This window comes from Cynocephalus volans, chromosome 3, assembly GCF_027409185.1.
Source record: "Cynocephalus volans isolate mCynVol1 chromosome 3, mCynVol1.pri, whole genome shotgun sequence".
NCBI lineage: Eukaryota > Metazoa > Chordata > Mammalia > Dermoptera > Cynocephalidae > Cynocephalus > Cynocephalus volans.
Genome location: NC_084462.1, coordinates 158,095,976 through 158,113,617, shown reverse-complemented (window position 1 = coordinate 158,113,617; position 17,642 = coordinate 158,095,976). Strand labels below are relative to the sequence as shown.

At 53.5% G+C, this 17,642-nt stretch overlaps 1 protein-coding gene across 1 annotated transcript; it reads left to right on the top strand.

The window, feature by feature from the left end:
* Positions 1–1,114: 1,114 nt before the first annotated feature.
* Positions 1,115–17,284, top strand: ISM2 (isthmin 2). Its single transcript, XM_063090153.1, has 7 exons — positions 1,115–1,417; positions 1,586–1,648; positions 11,629–11,871; positions 13,115–13,484; positions 15,000–15,140; positions 15,410–15,493; positions 16,767–17,284. The coding sequence occupies exons 1-7, from the start codon at positions 1,115–1,117 to the stop codon at positions 17,282–17,284; spliced, it is 1,722 nt and encodes a 573-aa protein (XP_062946223.1).
* Positions 17,285–17,642: the final 358 nt, after the last annotated feature.

Below are 17,642 nucleotides of genomic sequence, written 5' to 3'. Positions count from 1 at the left end.
TCACATGGCCCCTGGCTGGGCATCTCCCTAATGCCTTCTGACTGCTACTCACTGACCTGTCTGAAACCCTCCGCCTGCCCCGTGTCCCTGCGTTCACATTCCCTAACAGCCCCATCCCAGTCACTACGTTGTCACTGCTCCTCAGAGTTCCCGATCTTGATCACAGACTACGGTTTTCAGGTTTGAGTCACTCGGAGGTAGGCCATTATGCTGATCCGAGAGGCCTACGCGCAAGGATCCCTGCACCGAGTGTCTCACTGGAAAGAGTGGGCAGCCCCACCGTTGTATCCAAGATAAAACGAGGTGACACCGAGCTGCAGGGCAGGATCATGTGAGCACCCCCCTCAAACGTGTCTCTCCGCTGTCCTTCTGGGATTTTATCCTCACAGCTGAGTGTCCACTTTCTCCTGGTCGTTAAAGTGCTCTGAGGACACTCCAAGGAAATTGGGTGCAGAATGGCAGGTGTTGGGACAGTGCCCTTCCCCTGGTCTCCACCGCCAAGAAGCAGAGTTGGAAAAGCCTTGGGGAAGTTACTTCCAGACTTCCTCCCCCAGCAAACCTACCTCGATGCATAAGTAAACAGTTGCCCAAGATCTGCAGGCTCCCGCCACTCGCCTGTCTGCCCTCGAGGTCCTGCCAGTCCGGGTCGCCGTCGGAGTGCCGTCAGGGAGGGCCGAGGTGGCGCCGGACTCTCCCGGCCGGGCAGGAGTTGCAGCGCGGGGCTGGAGCGCGCCGGGCGCCGGCGGCAACTTGCTCCAACAGGAATTCCCTTGGGGCTGCGACGGCGACAGCGGCGGGGGCTGAGCGCGAGGAAGCGGCCTGATCAAAGAAAGCCGCCTGGTGGGCCAGGACGTGTCTGCGAATGCCGAGGGGCCCTCCTCCAGGCAGGACCGGGGACATCCCGGTGCGCTGACTCGGAGAGCAGTGCGGGCGCGCACGCCGCGGCCGGGGCCGGAGAGGGCGTGCGAGCTGCGCGCCCCCGGCCCGCGCGCGCCCCCGCGTCCGCCCCGGCGCCCCTCGCTGGCCTCGCGCTCCCGCCCCTGGAGGAGGCGAGGCGGGGCGCGAACAGGCTCGCCGCGGCGGCGCCGGGCACAGCAGCCTCGTCAGGGGCACGATGCGTCGACTTCCCGGCCGAGCCGGGCTCCTCCTCGGCGTGGTGCTGCTGACGGCGCTGCTGGCCGCGGTGCCGGGGCTCCCCCTGAGGAAGCCGCGGGGCCCCGGACCCTGGCCCAGGAGCCACGCGAGGCTGGCGGAGGTGAGCGGCGGGGCGCGCGGGGCTGCGGCGCGCACGCGGTCCCTCCTCCCCGGGCCACCGGCTCTGGCCGCGTGGGGAGCGGAGGCCAGGACTCGGGCAGCGACCACGCGAGGGAGAGGGGCGGAGGCCGGCCGGACGCCCCCGGGCACCGGCGGAGGCCAGGTGCGCGCGAACCTGCAGGGGTCCCCACTGACCGCGCGTGGCTGTGAGCCCTGACCGGGCTGTGGCGGGCCAGCCCGGGGAGAAATCTCACTTCCTCTCGGGTTGGCCCGCCGCGGCCCCGCACCGCCCTCGCCCCGAGCGAGCCTCGCCCGCAGCCGCCCTGTCCAGGTGCGCGCTCGCTGGGACCGGAGCTTGTCGGAGTGGCAGGCTGGGGCTGCTGAAGCTCAGAAGGTGAGGTGACCGCCGGTGCAGCCTAAGGCGAATCCGCCGAGGATTTGAGCCCCTTCGCGTGAATTGAGACCAGCTGGGGTAGAGTTGGGCTCTCCAACGTGCTGGAGAGGAGTCAGCCAAGGACTTCTGTATTACTGTGTGTCACTGTGATTTGGAGATGCAGACGTCGCTGAGACGGAGTGGGGCACTTTCCTGGTGGGCCCTGGGGGTATAAGACAGAGACATGAGATGGAAGAGTGGTGTTGGCCATGGAGAGAAACCATGGTGTGTCGAGCCCTGCGTCTCCAGTCACTGAGGGGTCAACACTCTAGTCCGTTGTCCCTTGCGTTGCGGTGGACATTCATCCCTATGGGGACAAAGCCGACCGACTTGTATCAGGGTAGATGCAGGAGCCGGCGTGCATGTGTGTGGCAGGTGGTCTTTGGTCCTTCCATGCTCTGAGCTGTTCTGGAAGGAGGCCAAAGTAGTTCTACCATGTTCGAGATGAGGACATTGAGGTACCCAGGGCGGCGGGAGACTGTGAGCGAGTTTGGGCAGAGCTCGGGCTGTGCTGTTAGTGCCCAGAAGCCCCCCAGAGGCCGTGGGAAGAAAGGGACTGCACGCTAAGGTGTGTCTTAGACCAGACTTTCACTATGTTATATTCTGCCCCCCCCCCGTAAGGAGCCTTCTAGGTTTTTTTCTCCTGTTCCCTTCCTCTCCCCGCTGAAATTTTTTTTTTTCTTTCTTTTCTTTTTCTATTTGTCTTTCTGTCTTTTTTTTTTTTGGTTGGTTGGTTTGGAGTTTTTTGGCGGCTAGCGGTAGCGGGATTCGACACCCGCCCACCTGAAATTTTAATACCACAGATATGCTGTCTGTTTATATTCTATGGCCTTTTGGAGTGTCACAAAGTATTGTAATAGCTAAGATTTTTTTGCCCCCCACAAGATCCAATTTTTGCCCTGTTGAGAATGTATCCTGGAGAGCAGGGTTTCCCAACCTTGGCACTACTGTTGTTTTGTGTGGTATATTTCTTTGTTGTGGGAGCTGTTGTCCTGTGCATTGTAGAACATTTAGCACTATCCCTGGCTTCTACTCACCAGATGCCCACACCCTACCCCGACAGGGCCAGACATTGCCAAATGTTTCCTGAGGGACACCCCATTCCCCTGCCTCCACTGCTGTAGACAAATTCACAAGCCTCTAGCCAGTCCCGCCTCTTAGGCAGAGATGACAGCAGTAATAAAATTAATTAAATTGGCATTGTTTCCGCTCACTTGGCATAAATACTTTCAATTGTACTACTTACCGCTTTGTACTATAATTATTTTTAGTATGTTTGTCAGATCTTCCCTCAGTGTAGAGGATGAGTTATTTCAGAGTCAAAGTGGTGTCTTAGCCCCAGTTCAGGGCCTGAAAGAGTCTTCAAAAACATATTAAAGCAAATTAGTGCCTTGAAGAACAACCAGAGCTTGGAGCCCAGGGCCTGGGGTTCTGGTACCAGTATGTCGTTAACACACAAGTGACTCACTGTGGATGATTTCCTTGCATTTAAAAAGAAGAGGCTAAGTCATCTCCATGGTCCCCTCTAGCTCTGACATCGTTCCAGGAGTCTGTGATTTGTGTTAGTGCCCTTACACTTCAAAGTTGTTAATTAAGGAATCATTTTGAGAGAATGCAGACTGCTATTTTAGTGGCTTGGGTGGCATGTCAGAAATAAGTGGTTAGCCCGAAGACTTTTATGAAGAAGCTGAAGAACATAAAACCCACTGGATCTAAGAATGGGGAATTACGGAAGGGAAGTGAGCATTCTCCGGACCTTACAGAGTCCGTACAATTTACTTATTCATTCATTCATTCATTCATTCATTCGTGTGGCTGGCTGGTAGGGGGATCCAAACCCTTGACCTTGGAGTGTACAAATTATTTAATATGTTATTTCATTGTTACATCATTTTGACATGGGCATTCCCCATTTTCCAGATGAAAATGAGGCACAGAGAAGTGAAGCTTAGCTGGAAGCTAGGTCTGTCATTGTAAAGAGCCATGCTGGGGACCTTATGGTGCATCCCAGCATGTCATGCCTCAGCCTGCTCATCTGAAGTCTTGAGAAGAATCATTAGCCTTGTGAACAAAATGTGCCCCCTCTCCTCTGGGCAGGCCTGTTGCTGAGCCTCAGTTTACTCCTACAGTAAAAAAGGGAGTAGGAACCTGTTGTGTCAGTTGGAGTGCTGGATGAGAAAGCATGGTACACATGGGTAGTGACATCGTTGTTAAAAAAATGAGGGTGGGGCCAGGCAGTTTGTTGGGTGCTGGACAGGCAGAGAATGACACAGCTTGCCTTGGGTGTCTTCTGTTCTAGTGAGGATTTGAATACCACCCAAATAGCCACCGTGCCTAGCATTTTGTTTTCCTTGTCTTCTTATCCCTATTTTAGGGTTTAGGAAACTGATGGGTGCAGTGACCCAAGGTTAAGTATGTGAGAGCCAGGATCTAAACCCAGCTTTCCTGAATCCCAGAGCCCTTGGGCTCCTAACCCTGGCACCCACCACCTCCTAGGCCAGCAAGGAAGACTTTGGGGTAGGGGAAAGAGGAGTTGGTGCCACAAGAGGGTGGAGGGGGTTAGAATTAGGCAAGAGAGAAGGACAGCTCTTGCAGGCTGCAAGGACTGTCCTGCGTTGAGGGTTCCCACATGGGGCAGTATCAGGGAAGTATGTGCTGCCACAGCAGGGATCTAGTCACCATGGAAGGAAGCACTTGTTGAAGGTATGGCCTGAGAGGGAAGAAGTAGAGGAAGGAGCCTGGGGCAGTGTCATGCACGTGGTAGGGGATGTTTAATCAGCACTTCATTCCTGGCCCACTGTCCAGCCAGTTGCCTGGAAGCAGGGTCTGGATTGTGGGAGAGACATGGTGGGTCAAAAGACCAAGGCACCTCACCAGGCACCAAGAAGCCGGCATTGTCTTGAAGGTTGACTTTCTTGGATTGGGGTCTTTTTAGCCCAATCTGTGAGTGAGTGTCAGAGGAGAAGCTAGAACCCAAGCCTGTGGCCTTGCCCATTAGCCCCCTCCTGCAACTGACCACTTCCCTGGACCTTGACTATGACCTTCATTCTCCTTCCAGACCATTCCCTCTCTTAGGCATTGGAAACATGGGAGAGCTGGTTGAAGGAGAGAGGGAAGGACAGGAATGGGGCCCGGAGGTTTGGCTGCTCAGTGGCTCCAAGCAGGTTACAGTCTGCTAATCTCGGCAAGTTCCTCCCCTTCACATCTCACAGGGTTGTTAAGTGGATCCAAGGGAGAGATGGATATGAAAAGTAAAACATCCAGTTTGAGTGTTTTGTTCATTCAGCACATTCAGCACCACAGAATAGCAGGCAGCAAACTAGAAGGTGTAGCCCCTGCCTGTGTTAGTAAAGAGCAGACTCTCCAGCCAAACCACCTGCCTCAAATCCCGCTCTGCCAGCCCCTAGCTGTGTGATCCCAAGCGAGTTACTTCACCTCTCTGATCCTTGGCTGCCTTGCTGTGAATCAAGGATGATCCTAGTACCTACGCAAAGGGCAGTTGTGAGGATTCACAAGTCAGTACATTTAGGGTGCTCGGGAGGACTGGCTACATAGTTTGTTTTTTTATTGGTTGGCCAGTTTGGGGTTACAAGGCAGCTCTCCAACCAATTGAGCTATCTGGCCAGCCCAAGGCTACATAGTTTGTGAGGCCCAATGCAGGTTGAACATGTGGGGCCTGTTAAATATTTCAAGATGGCAAGAGCAGAGCATTAAACAAACTGGAGCCCTGTGCCAGTACATAGTTGCACACCATGAAACCGGCCCTGGGCTTGGATAGTGAGCTCTGTTAGTGCTACTCTTGTGATGATGAGGTGCTTTGAGGTCTCCCCTGGGTGCCAGGGTGGGTTGGGTTAGATAGTACATACTGATTAGGGGGGTAGCTGAGGGCTGAATCCAGCCCCATTCCTCTGCCCAGAGTCCTCAGTCCTGGCTGAAGAGGCAGTGGCTGCTGGATGCTAGGTCTCCAGCACCTCCTGGGAGGCTACAGCAGGCAACCAAGTATGTAGCCTGGCTCTGCGTGGATGGGCCTGGCCTCAGCAGCTGGGACTATGCCCTCCACCCTCCAGCTGGGGCTGGCCTGCACCTGACAACTGGATCTCATTATCTGGAACAGGCTCCTGACCCCTGAGACACAGAGAATGGAAGAAAGGGCAGCTATGAGGAGGGCTGACAGGCTAGAGGCAGGTTCGAGAAGTGCAGCAAGGGCTTACGGGTGTCAGGACTCTGTTATGTGAACTGGAAACATGTGGGTCAGGGGCTGCCTGGCCAACCCTGGCATGTGAGTGCATGTGTGTGTGTGTGTGTGTGTGTGTGTGTGTGTGAGAGAGAGAGAGAGAGAATTGGTGGAGACGTATCTCAGGATGTATCTCCTCTCTATCGGGGCAGTGATACCCCCCAAAATAATGGAATTGTATATTTGTACACGTGTGAAACTCCACATGTAAACTTGACAGATGGGGGAGGTGGTCTTGTGGGATAGGACAGATGATCTTGAATAGGCTGGAGCCTCAGAATTTGCTTCAGAACATTGTGAGAATTCATCTGCCAAGAAATTCTGCATCAGTGGTGGGGTGGGGCCTTCAGACCCGAATAAGATGGAAAGAACTAACACAGTGCCTGGTGAGAGGGGTGCTCCTTATCTCTCCTCTCGCTCCCCTCTGAGAACCATCTGTCATCCATTTTGCAGGTAACATTTATTGCAAGGCACCCTTCTAACTCAACAACCCTGTAAGACAGGCACTGGCATTTCTCTAATTTATAGAGGGAGAAACTAAAGCAGATGAAGTAACCTGCCCAGTTTCACACAGCTAGTAAGTATACAAGTTGGGATTTGAACCCAGGTCACATGGAGTCCAGCCTGCACTCATTACCACCACATTTACCTGCCAGACAAGATGATGAGAGAGGACATGCTTTGTGAATACAGAGGATGGTCGCATGTAAGGGGCTGTCGTCATGAGCCTCTGTCCACATGCATGTGTGTGCACCAATGTGTGGGTGTCGAAATCAGGCAGAGCTGAATTTGAGTCCTAGCTCTGTTCTTGTAATCTTTGAGAACTTACCCCTGTCCCGCAGCCCCCATAGCCTCATTTTTTTAAATTGAATCATAATTGATTATACATATTTTAGGGGTTCAACATTGACATATGTTGACCAAATCAATATTACTAGCATATATGTTGTTAAAATCGTACTTATTCTTTATGCCCCTTGTCCAGTCTCTCCCTATCCCCCTCTCCCTCCCCCCCACCACTGATAACCCTAGATTTCTTCTCTCCTTCTGGAAGAGTAATGGTTACTCTGTTGATTTGTTGTCTAGATGATCTGTCCAATGCTGAGAGGTATGTTCAGGTTCCCCAATAATACCATAGAGCAGATGCTTCTTCTGTCACTCTGAAATGGGCTTTGTGGAGAGAGACATCCTCTTCTTTTCTTTGGTCTCTGCTGGTGACTCTCCTTGTGTCAATGCACTCCAGTGCCTGGCAGACCATCCGCATGGTGGTTATGGCATCTAGCTGCTTTCGTGGCAGCTGTGGTTATTGTGGTGGGCCACCCACATGGAGGTGATGTGTTTGGCATTCTCCTTGGCGCTGGTGGTGTGCCTGGTTATGGGAGGGGGGTCCAGTCCCCGGCTCCATACCTCCAGTCCCCGGGTGGGCCCCAAGGCGCTGGCAATGTGCCTGGGCCAGAACTAATTTTTTGTCCTTTGCTTACTTCTAAAATGGAGGAACTTCCTGTGGGGACCAGTACTTGAGCTCTGTGGTTGAGCTAAATTGCTGCTTTGCTTCTGTTTCCCTAGGGAAGGCTTTTTGTGCAGCTCAGGGTTTAATGGTTGACTTCATATGTACTTCCGGCTCTCCAGAGACCTGGTGCACCTGGGTTGTGTAGAAACTATGATCTGGGCCTGAGTCTTTTCATCAAACTGCATCCCATGCAATTCTATATTCCTGACCATCTCCTCTGAGTGGTCCTATGCTGATTGAGGGGCAGATCAGCTGTCCTTGCTGTGCCCCAGTGTTCTCCTGGTGGGCCCATCTCCCCCACCACCCGTGCTGCAAACACTTCCCATAGGATGGACCGTGCGCCGTTCCCTTGTGATGACTCACTGGCCTCTGAATGGCTCCCCTTTTTCAGCTGTTCTGGCTCCTCACTCCTGTGTGGGTCCACAGGAACCCTGTTAGTGGTCTTGCTGGCCTGGGGGCCACCAAGGCCCTCTTCTTCCCTGCTGCCTCCAAGCAACTCCATCTGAAGGGCACAGCTGTGGCTTTTGTCAGCTCCTGCTCTCTGTGTTCAGCAGCTCCAGCCTGGAAGCTACCGTGGCATGAAATGGTCAGAGCAGCTTTTTCTTTCTCTCATCGTGACTTCTCCTGCCTTCATGCACACCATAAGTCTCTCCTCCTCTTCCTCTGAGCTCTAGCAGCCCCAGCTTGACTGTTGTTGCTTTTTTATAGTTGTAAATTGGTTGATTTGTGGGAGAGAGTGACGCTGGGGACTGTATTCCACCATCTTGACCGAAAACCTCCTCATTTTTATCAAAAAGATAGTCATACTCACTCCTCAGGGTTGGTGGTGTTCATTTCTTCACTCAGCAATGACTTATTGAGCTCCTGCGATGTACCAGGCACTGTACTAGGCACTGGGGATACAGCAGACAAGGCAGACAGAGCCCCTTCCTGCACAGCACTTCTACTCTAGTTGGAATAAGTGACAGACAGTGAATAAGGAACCCCAACAGGCTGGGTGTGTAAGGTGTGCCCACAGTCTGGTTCCATGTCAGGGCTCTGGCGCTTTGCCCATGACCCCCCAGGCCTTACTTCCTGTTGCTAGTGTCCAGTTGCCTGCAGGCTTTCACTGGACCTGGCCAGTCTGAAGTGCCTGGAGAGCTGATCCTCACCCCTTCCCCCAGCAGCTTTCCACCAGTGACTGGCTAGTGGGTAGATAAGTACTCCAGCTCCCTCCCTCTGGTGGGGTAACTCTGAGGTGCGTGCACCATCCTGGCTGCCAGAGGTGCCTGGTGGGATTGAGATCCAGCTGCCCACTGTGGTTGCTAGCTTCACAGAGCGTCTTTATCAGCTGCCTCCCCCCTGTCCCACCCCCCCACCCCCTGCTGGTGTCTCCTGGAATCACCTTCAGAAGGAACTACTTGCGCTTGAATCCTTGTCTCAGGGTGGGCTACTGAGGCAACAAAGATGAAGACGGGATGTTGCCCTCGCCCCTTTCCACTCCCAGGAGTTCCTAGGGGCTGATGCACAGAGCAGGACTCTCTAAGAGCAGCTCCAGAGAGGAAAGGTGGCATATGTGGCTGTGACATTTGGCCAGGACTGGCTCTGGCCTTTGCTCATCCTGTGGTCCAACTGGGCACAAGGAGAGGAAAGGGTGGGAGGGGTCTGGAAATGATCATTATGAGCACCTCCTGGAGAGCAGGGCCTGGCTAGGCTCTTTCCCCTCATTGTTCCCATTTCGCAAATGAGGAAGGTCACAGAGGTTACATCTTCTGCAGGGACCACTAGGTCAGAAGCCAGGCTGCTGGCAGAATTCAGACCCAGGCCACTTGACTCTGGAGTGGGGTTTCTTAACTACAGCCCTGTTAGCATTCTGGGCTGGATAATTCTGTGAACTGCCTGTGCATTGTTGCATATGTAGCAGCATTCTTGGCCTCTGCCTACTAGATGCTGGTAGAAGCCCTCTCCAGTTGTGACAGCCACAGCTCTCCCCAGATGAGAACCACCGTACCACCTGCCACAGGCAAGCCCAGTGTCACGAGCCTAGGGCATCTGGATGGGCCAAATTCTGCATGACCCTAGACTCCTGCCACCCCAAGACTGCCTGTCTCTGTGCCCCAGAGGCTGCAGACAGAGTGGAACCGCTGAGCAAAGTCCCAGGGACAGCTAGGGCTCTAGTGGAATTGTGGGTGGCAGCTGCAAGGAAGATGGCACTTGGGGATGCTCCAGGCCTCCAGGATTGGTCAGGAGAGGGGTTGAGTTGTTCCATTACTCATTCTCCCACCTTCTATTAACCCACCTTTGCTGTCTAGGCCAGAGTGCTTTGACTCAGCAAGAGCATCCAGGTCCGGGCTGAGATGGGCCACAGCTGCCCTGGGACCAGGTGTTTAGTGCAGGAGCCTTGGAGCCAGGGATCTGGGGACCACAGAAGGGGAAGTCACAGGGGGAGAGACAGAAGATTCTGAATCTCTTTTTCTAGTCAAGGAAAGAGAGTCAGTGAGAGTGGGAAACCCCTGATTTGTGAAGGGGATGCTCAATACTTTCACCTTATAGCATGGTGGTTATAGCATGGTCTCTGGGCTCAGACGGCCTGGTTCAAATACCAGCTTTACCACTAAATGTCTGTGTGACCTTGGGCAAGTTACTTGCCCTCTCTGAGCCTTAGTTTCTATTGTCTGTAAAATGGGGATGACAGCACCCACCTCTGAGGGTTGATGGGAGGATGAAATGAGTGTTTACGTGTGTAGAATAGTGCCTGGCACACAGTAAATGCTGTGGAAGTATTAGATATATAACGTTCTGACAATCCTTCTAGGTAGGAATTATTATTTTGCAGATGAGGTAATTGTCAAGTTGAAGGAGTTAGTAAGAGGCAGAGCTTATCTGACTCTCCAGACCAGTGTATTTTCAGCCATACCATACTGGCCCATGTATGAGATGGGAGCAGGGTCAAGGCTGTGGCCTGAGTATGGCGGGATCTACAGGCTCCCAGCCCCTGGGACTCGTAAGGGTAGCCCTGGAGGGTGCTCTTCCTGCCCTGGCACAGAGACACAGGCAATGCTGCAGCCTGGAGGTCGGTGGTGGCTGCCAAGCCCCCAGTGCCCCACTGAGTAAGCAAATGAATGCTGGGGCAGGAGTCAGAGACAACCAGTATCTGCCTTTCACTCACTATCTGAGCCAAAGTAAGGATGTTGGAAAAATACAAAATTAATTCTTTCAGTAGCTTGTTTTGCCTTTAGAACAGAACCTGCTTATTGTGTCAACTTTACTGATAATCAACTACTCTACTCCCATTTTGTAAACATGCTTGCTTATCACAATGACTGCTGTGCTGGCTACATGAATGCTGAGAAAACAAAACTTAAAAGAGCCCGGAAGAGTCCGCCTATATAAGCCCTGTAAGACCTAAACTCAAGACTCAGATTTTGAAGCACTAGCTCATCTGGGCCCACCAGCATAATAAAATACCTGACTCTCCACCCTTTAAGTGCCAACTGCTTCTCTGTCGAAGTCTGTTCCATAACAGGACAGTCCAGGTGTGGACACCATGGCCAGTGGCTGGTGGAGGGAAGAACTGGCTGACAGACATCTGCACAAGCAGCATGGAAAAGGAAAAGGGGCCAGGCCCCAGGTGGGCAGGCAGAGGAAGGTAACAGTGGTCAGAAATGCCAAGGAATACAGCTCCCACGTGGACGGCTTGGGCAGGGCCATGTGGCCAGGGAGTGAGCTGAGGGGAAAGGCCCAGCCTGCCACCCATTCCCCTGCAGGACCAGGCCCATCCTCAGGGGCCTTCCTGCCCTGATGTGTGAGGTCCCTAGGAGATTCTGAGGCAAGTTGTTTGCAAACAGCACTTTGAACCATTGTCTTAAACAACTCGCTTCCCTTCTTGGGCCTCGTTTCTTCATCTGTAGAATGAGTAGGCTGGATTGTGTTAATCCTCCTTTTTTTTATGCCTCATGTTGGCATCAGCGTCAACGTGCTTTGTGGACACAGTCCACTGTCTGACAGGCTACACTCTCACGTACCCACCAAAGGCATTAAAGCAGGCAGTGTTTAGATTTCATGCTCCACATATACACTGCAGAGGGGTTTAAGTCACAGTGTGAGTTTGTGAATCAGTCAGAACCCAGGGCTCCTGCATCCCCCTGACCAGCCTTTTCTGGGTCCACATGGGATAAGCCTGACCTCAGTCACTCACTTTCCCCCTCTCTCCCTCAGGCCTCAGCCTCCCCAGATCCTGACTCTCCTAGAGAAGAGAAGGAGGCACTACTGCTCCCCAGAGCCCACCTGCAGGCAGGGCCACACCGACAGAGGCGCTGGACTCTCCCTGAGCCAGCAACTCTGGCCCCAGGCAAAGCTGCCCCTCCTGGGACCCTGGAGGACACTCCCTTGCTGCTGGAGCTGCAGAAGCTGCCAGTATTGGCCAACACAGACTTGAGTACTCCGAACCCCAATATCCAGGTGAGAGCTACAGAAGGGACATTGGCCCAGTGGACACCTGGAGAGGAGCTAGGCTGAACAGCTCAGGCCTTATCCTGTATTCCTTGGAGGTGAGGGTTCCTGTGTGAGGTCAAAGGGCATGCTCCCCATGGCCTCTCTGTGGTATAGTGGGAAGAGTACCTGCTCCTCCTCTTTTTAGCTACAGACATCGGGCAAGTCTCTGAGCCTCTGTTCCCTAGACCATAGCGAGGGACAGACAGCATCAATCTGGCAGGGCTGTCGTGAGGACTAAACGAGTGGGAAATGCAGGGGATTCAGGAAATTTGGGGGAGGCCTCCTGGAAAAGGCCTGATCCCTGCCAGGCCCAACCCCTTACTGCAGGCCCCTGAAGGTGGGTACAGAAGAGGGGTGGGCTAGTGGCAGGGGGCTACCACAGAGGGGCTGGCAGAATTCCATTCACATACTCCACTGCCTGTCCTAATCTCTAATGATAATCATTCTGCAGCTACAGTCTGCAAAACACTTTCATCAAAAGAGTAAAAGACCACCAACGTATAGAATATAATATTCCAAAATTGTTTTAAAGTGTAGTGTTCATCTATCTATCTATCCACACACACATACATGTATACAAAAAACTGGAAGGTTATCTGTCAGTGATGAGAGATAGATGATTTTTATTTTCTTCTTTATACTTCAGTTTTTCCCAGATTTTCTTCAGTGAACTCATATTACTTTATTATAGCCAAAAATAATGTTTTTCAAGTTCAGTTTCCCATAAATGATTTCATCTTACTTATTTCCTACCCCATAATGCAGTGAAAGAGAGCTCCTACCGAGGGCTGCTGTGGGAATTTGTCATTTTCCGGCCCTACCATGAGGACATGGAGTCTCAAAGCTGTTAGTGGTCCCTGAGGTCAGGCAGCCTGTCTGTGTGTAGAATTCCAGGCCAGCCCCTCTTCCACTAGTGGGTCTCGATCCTGGATGTATTAGAACCACCGTGCCTGGCCCGACCTCAGACCAGTTAAATCAATCTGGGTCTGAGAGTCAGGAATGTCCAGGTGATTCTCCTGCACATTCAGGTCTCAAGCTGTGTGTGGTCCCTGTGCCCTGAGAGCCCAAGAAGTCAGCCAAGAAAAGACAGCCAGTTTGGAGGAAAGGTTGGACCTCTCACTTCTGTCCTCAGCCCCACCATCTCGCCTCTCCCTGGGGTCCAGCTCTGAGCCCTCCCTCGTTGACCGGCCTGGCGTCTGTCCCCCTGCAGGTAACCATCGAGGTGGTAGAGGACCCCCAGACTGAGGCAGAAATGGACCTGTTGGCTGAACCCAGCAGTCGCTGGCCCCAGAGCTCTCCTAGCTGGCTGGCCACCAAAGAGCTCTTCTGGCCCCTCTTCTGGGGCTATGTGGAGGGCAAAGATGGGGACACCGGTCTCAAGAACAGAGCCCCAGGAGAAGAGGAGGAGGAGGACGAGGAGGATTACCCTGCAGAGTACAGTGAGGGTGAGGACCAGGAGGCCAACGATGAGGAAGATGAGGAGGAGGAGGAGGAGCCTTGGTCTGGTAGGGCCACAGACGGCAGGGATCAGGGCTGGCTGGCCCCCAGGGACTGGGCCTTCAAGGAGCCGGACAGCTACGGTGAGCACCCCCATCTTGGCATCCCCAGGATGTTGCCCCTGTAGATCCCGGGTGGAAATGGGGGTGGAGGAGAGGGTTGAGGGCTTCCCGAGTGGGAGCAGCTGGGGAAGCCAGGAGCTTAGGCACGTATATACGCCATCATCAGCTCAAAAGCAACATGACCAGTAGGTTGCAAAGTTGTTTTTTTTCCCAAACAACATTTGACCCTCACAACAGCCCTGCAGAAGACATTTGTTAATACATGTATATTTATATCTATTAGTTTCCAACAAACTGAGAAATATATAAATCCCATCAATCACAACTGACTTCATTTTCAGACTGTGAGTTGGAATCCTGACTCTGCTGCTTACCAGCTGAGTGACCTTGGACAAGTTACTTAACCTCTCTGTTCCTCAGTTCCTTCTACTATAAAATGGGCAATGATACAACCTTTATTACATAGGATTGGTTCTAGAGAATATTAAATGAGTTAATACATGTAAAGTGGCAGCATATGATCTATTGGTTATTTTTATTACTTTTATTAGAACAAGACATAAAGGCACAGACTATTCAGAAAATATCACCTAAGGCCTGCCAGTCCCCCATGATGATGATTTTTATTTTTGCATATTGAGGTTTGGGTTTTCTCTGGGTGCAGATATGTGTTAGGCATAATTGCAGCTGTTTTCCCGGGAGCCCTGGTATCGTGTCATTGGCCTGTGTTTCCTATAATTAAGACTAAGTCAGGCCAGCCTCTTCCCAATTCACCAAAATAATGTAAGCTAACAGAATTTTCATGACTTTCAGCTTTTCTCCTATTAATTTTCCTTAAACTTTTTTTTTTTTTTGATGGCTGGCTGGTATGGGAATCTGAACCTTGATCTTGGCGTTATCAGCACCAGGCTCTACCAAGTGAGCTAACTGGCCAGCCCCATCCTTCAACTCTCAGTGCCAGCTTGCTCTGGCCTGCCTGGGAAGCAAGGAGAGAACTGTCTGTGTCAGTATTTTGGGGGTTCCAAAGACAGCACTGGATCTCAGGCACTGCATAGCCTGAGAACTGCAGGCCCAGCCAGTGTATTTTATGAGTGGGTCCCTAACATGGTCAGCAGGTCATTCTTTAATATCCCCAGGACCAGGAAAGTTTTGTCACCCTTGGTTTTGATTGACATAAAAACTATAGGTCAGAGATGTAGGGGGACTTGCCTGAAGCCACTATGACAGCAGTCAGGTGACTTCCAGCCCCAGATAACTTTTCCTCTTCATTGCTGTGTTGGTATGGGGGTGTGGCTGGGGAGTGTGCTCTCTCTGTAGGGCCACCTGATACATTTGCACAGGCTGTTCAGTGCACAAGAGTCCACAGCTAAGGGACTGAGTGGGGCCAAAATCCAGACCATGCTCCATCTACTAGGCTGGGAGCACTAGCATGGGCTGCAGCCATCTAAGGAAGGGATGCCTATGGCTAATTTGCACCAATGTGCACTGTGACCTATGTGCACTCACCCCAGGCTCCCTGCCTTGACCTTGATGCAGACTATGAGCCTCAGGAAGAGTGGAGCCCCTGGTCTCCCTGCAATGGGAGCTGCGGCAACAGCAGCCAACGGAGGACTCGGCCCTGCGGCTACGCCTGCACTGCCATCGAGTCCCGTGCCTGCAACCTGCCCCTCTGTGCTGGTGAGATAAGCCCCAGCCCCTGTAGAGGAGTGGCTGGTGTGGCTTAGACTCTGGGCTTGGACCCTGTGGGATGTGGGTTTGTGACCCATGTATGAGGGGTGGGATTGGGAGAGGGGACACAGGAAGCTCGCAAACATGGTGATCCTGCCTTGTCCCAGTCCTGTCCCAACTACTGTGGGCACCGAGAGCCTAGTGAAGGCTGGGCTTCCCCATCAGGAGCACAGATGTGCCCTGGGGTGCCACCAGCATGGCCTCCTCTCTTCCCAAAGGCACAAAGGATGAGGACACCTTGGGCTTCCCCAGTGAGGGGTGGCAGCCCCTGACCCACAATGCTACGGACATGCTTGGCCCAGGTCAGTTTGGGGCTAGTCCGTGTCCCTGGGGGTTTGGGGAAGAACCACTCTTAGGAGGGTGGAACATTATTGCATGGCAGGAACCTGGCCTCCATCCTTTGAGGCAGAGAGTACATCTTCCAGGTGAACAGCTTTCTTCCCCAGAAGGGGGGCTCTAGCATTTCTGGGCTAGGACCATCAGCCTTACCTACCCTGATATTCCTACTGGGAAGAAGGTCTTGATGGGAGTCACAGAGCTTGGAGATCACCCAGTGGGGCATGTCCTCCCTGGCAGCAGGATGGGGTGGTGATCTTCTGACTTCCACTTCCTGGTCAGTGTGGAGGATTTTGGGCAGGCTCTGTCTGGGTATGGGCATGCGGTGCTGTCATTAATGGGTCAGGGTCTGGAACTCTAGGGCTGTTCCTTCTAGGCAGCTGGCAGTGGGCCATGCTTTCACCAGGGCACTCCCAGTCTGTGTCTCTTGGCCTCACTTGCACCTTACAAGGAAGGCAGGCAGCTGTTGGTAGCCCCACTGTGTGGATGAGGCCTGTGCCTCACAGCAGAAGCTTACTAAGCCCACGTCATACACCTGGCACTGTGCGGGGACAGGGGATTCCCAGGAGACTGAGGCCTAGTACCTACCCTCAAAGAGCTCAGATCTAGGGGAGAGACACACATAACCTATGTGGGTACTACACTGCCAAATGGGCCCAGAGGACGGGGTGGAAAGAGGAAGGAGCAATGTATTCTGTGTGGCCAGAATCAGGTCACATTTCCCGAGGTAGAGAAAGGCGAGGAGGGTGGTATAGACAAAGGGAGCCACAGGAGGCCCAGAGTGGCAGCGACTCACCCAAGGTCAAACAGCCTGAGAAAGGCAGTGTTAAGAACAAGAATGGGCCAGTGGCTGGACTATTCAAACATTCTTTACCAGTTGGTTAATAAAAACTGCTATCCTGTCTCCACCTGCCCCAGTTCCTTCCCCAAGATCCCAGGATCTTTCGTACCTTTCAGCACCTAGAGATGACACCTGGCACAGCAGGGGGCCTCCACAGCAGTGTCCATTCTGAGCAAAGGCTCTTGCTTCAGGCTGCCTGGGGGATGAGGGGTAGCACTTATCTGCCCCAGCTCTGATATGGGTCCCTCCACTCCTGCCCTCAAGACCCTGCCAGGCCACGCCTCTGCACCTCTCTCCCTGTGCATTGGCCCTTGGTCAGCCCCCACCCCACCATTGGGCTGGTTGGCTCCCTGACTGGCTCTCCTCCCACCCACCCTGGACTTCCCTGCCCTCTGCAGATGTGGACAGCTGTGAGAAGTGGCTGAACTGCAAGAGCGACTTCTTAGCCAAGTACCTGAGCCAGGTGCTACAGGACCTGCCCAGCTGTCCCTGTGCATACCCGCTGGAGGCCGTGTACAGTGCTGTTAGCCTGCAGGACGAGCACCAGGGACGCAGCTTTCGGTGGAGGGACGCCAGTGGCCCACGCGAGCGCCTGGATGTTTACCAGCCCACAGCACGCTTCTGCTTACGCTCCCTGCTGTCCGTGGAGAGCAGCACACTGGCCGCACAGCACTGCTGCTATGACGAGGGCAACCGGCTGCTGACCCGTGGTAAGGGCGCCGGGGCGCCCGACCTCGTCAGCACTGACTTCTCACCTGAGCTACACTTCCAGGTGGACACGCTGCCCTGGATCCTGTGTAAGGGGGACTGGAGCCGCTACCACGCTGCGAGGCCCCCCAACAATGGCCGGGCCTGCACCGACAACCCCCCCGAGGAGGAGTACCTGGCCCAGTTGCAGGAGGCCAAGGAATACTAATGAGGGGGCTGCTGGGCAGAGACTGCAGGGAGAACTTTCCTGGCAGGCCCCCTCACTCCACACCTGTCCTGTCTGGGTGAGTGCCAGATCTTGCCCAGTGAGGCAGTCTGGTGCTGTATGCCCTCTGCCTATGACCCTGAGGCAGGTCAAGGCCCCAGGTGGTGTGGTGGGGTTGGGAAGATGGTTGAAGGGTGTATAGGACCCAGGGTGAAGGGAGGCAGCCCGGTCCTCACGGTCCCTGGGAGTGCACTGGGAATGTGTGTGCCCTCGTGTGTCTGTGGGGTCCTCCCTCTCCTGCCTGCAGAGAGATGCCATCCCAGCCTGGCATCTCACTTTTCTCCCTCTTTTGGGGCTGGGC

Excerpts from the sequence above, each read along its gene's own strand:
- ISM2 (XM_063090153.1), top strand. The coding sequence starts at position 1,115 with ATGCGTCGACTTCCCGGCCGAGCCGGGCTCCTCCTCGGCGTGGTGCTG. Across the intron at positions 1,418-1,585 it reads CGGGCACCGGCGGAGGCCAG|GTGCGCGCTCGCTGGGACCG; the intron begins GTGCGCGCGAAC and ends CGCCCTGTCCAG. Across the intron at positions 11,872-13,114 it reads CTCCGAACCCCAATATCCAG|GTAACCATCGAGGTGGTAGA; the intron begins GTGAGAGCTACA and ends GTCCCCCTGCAG.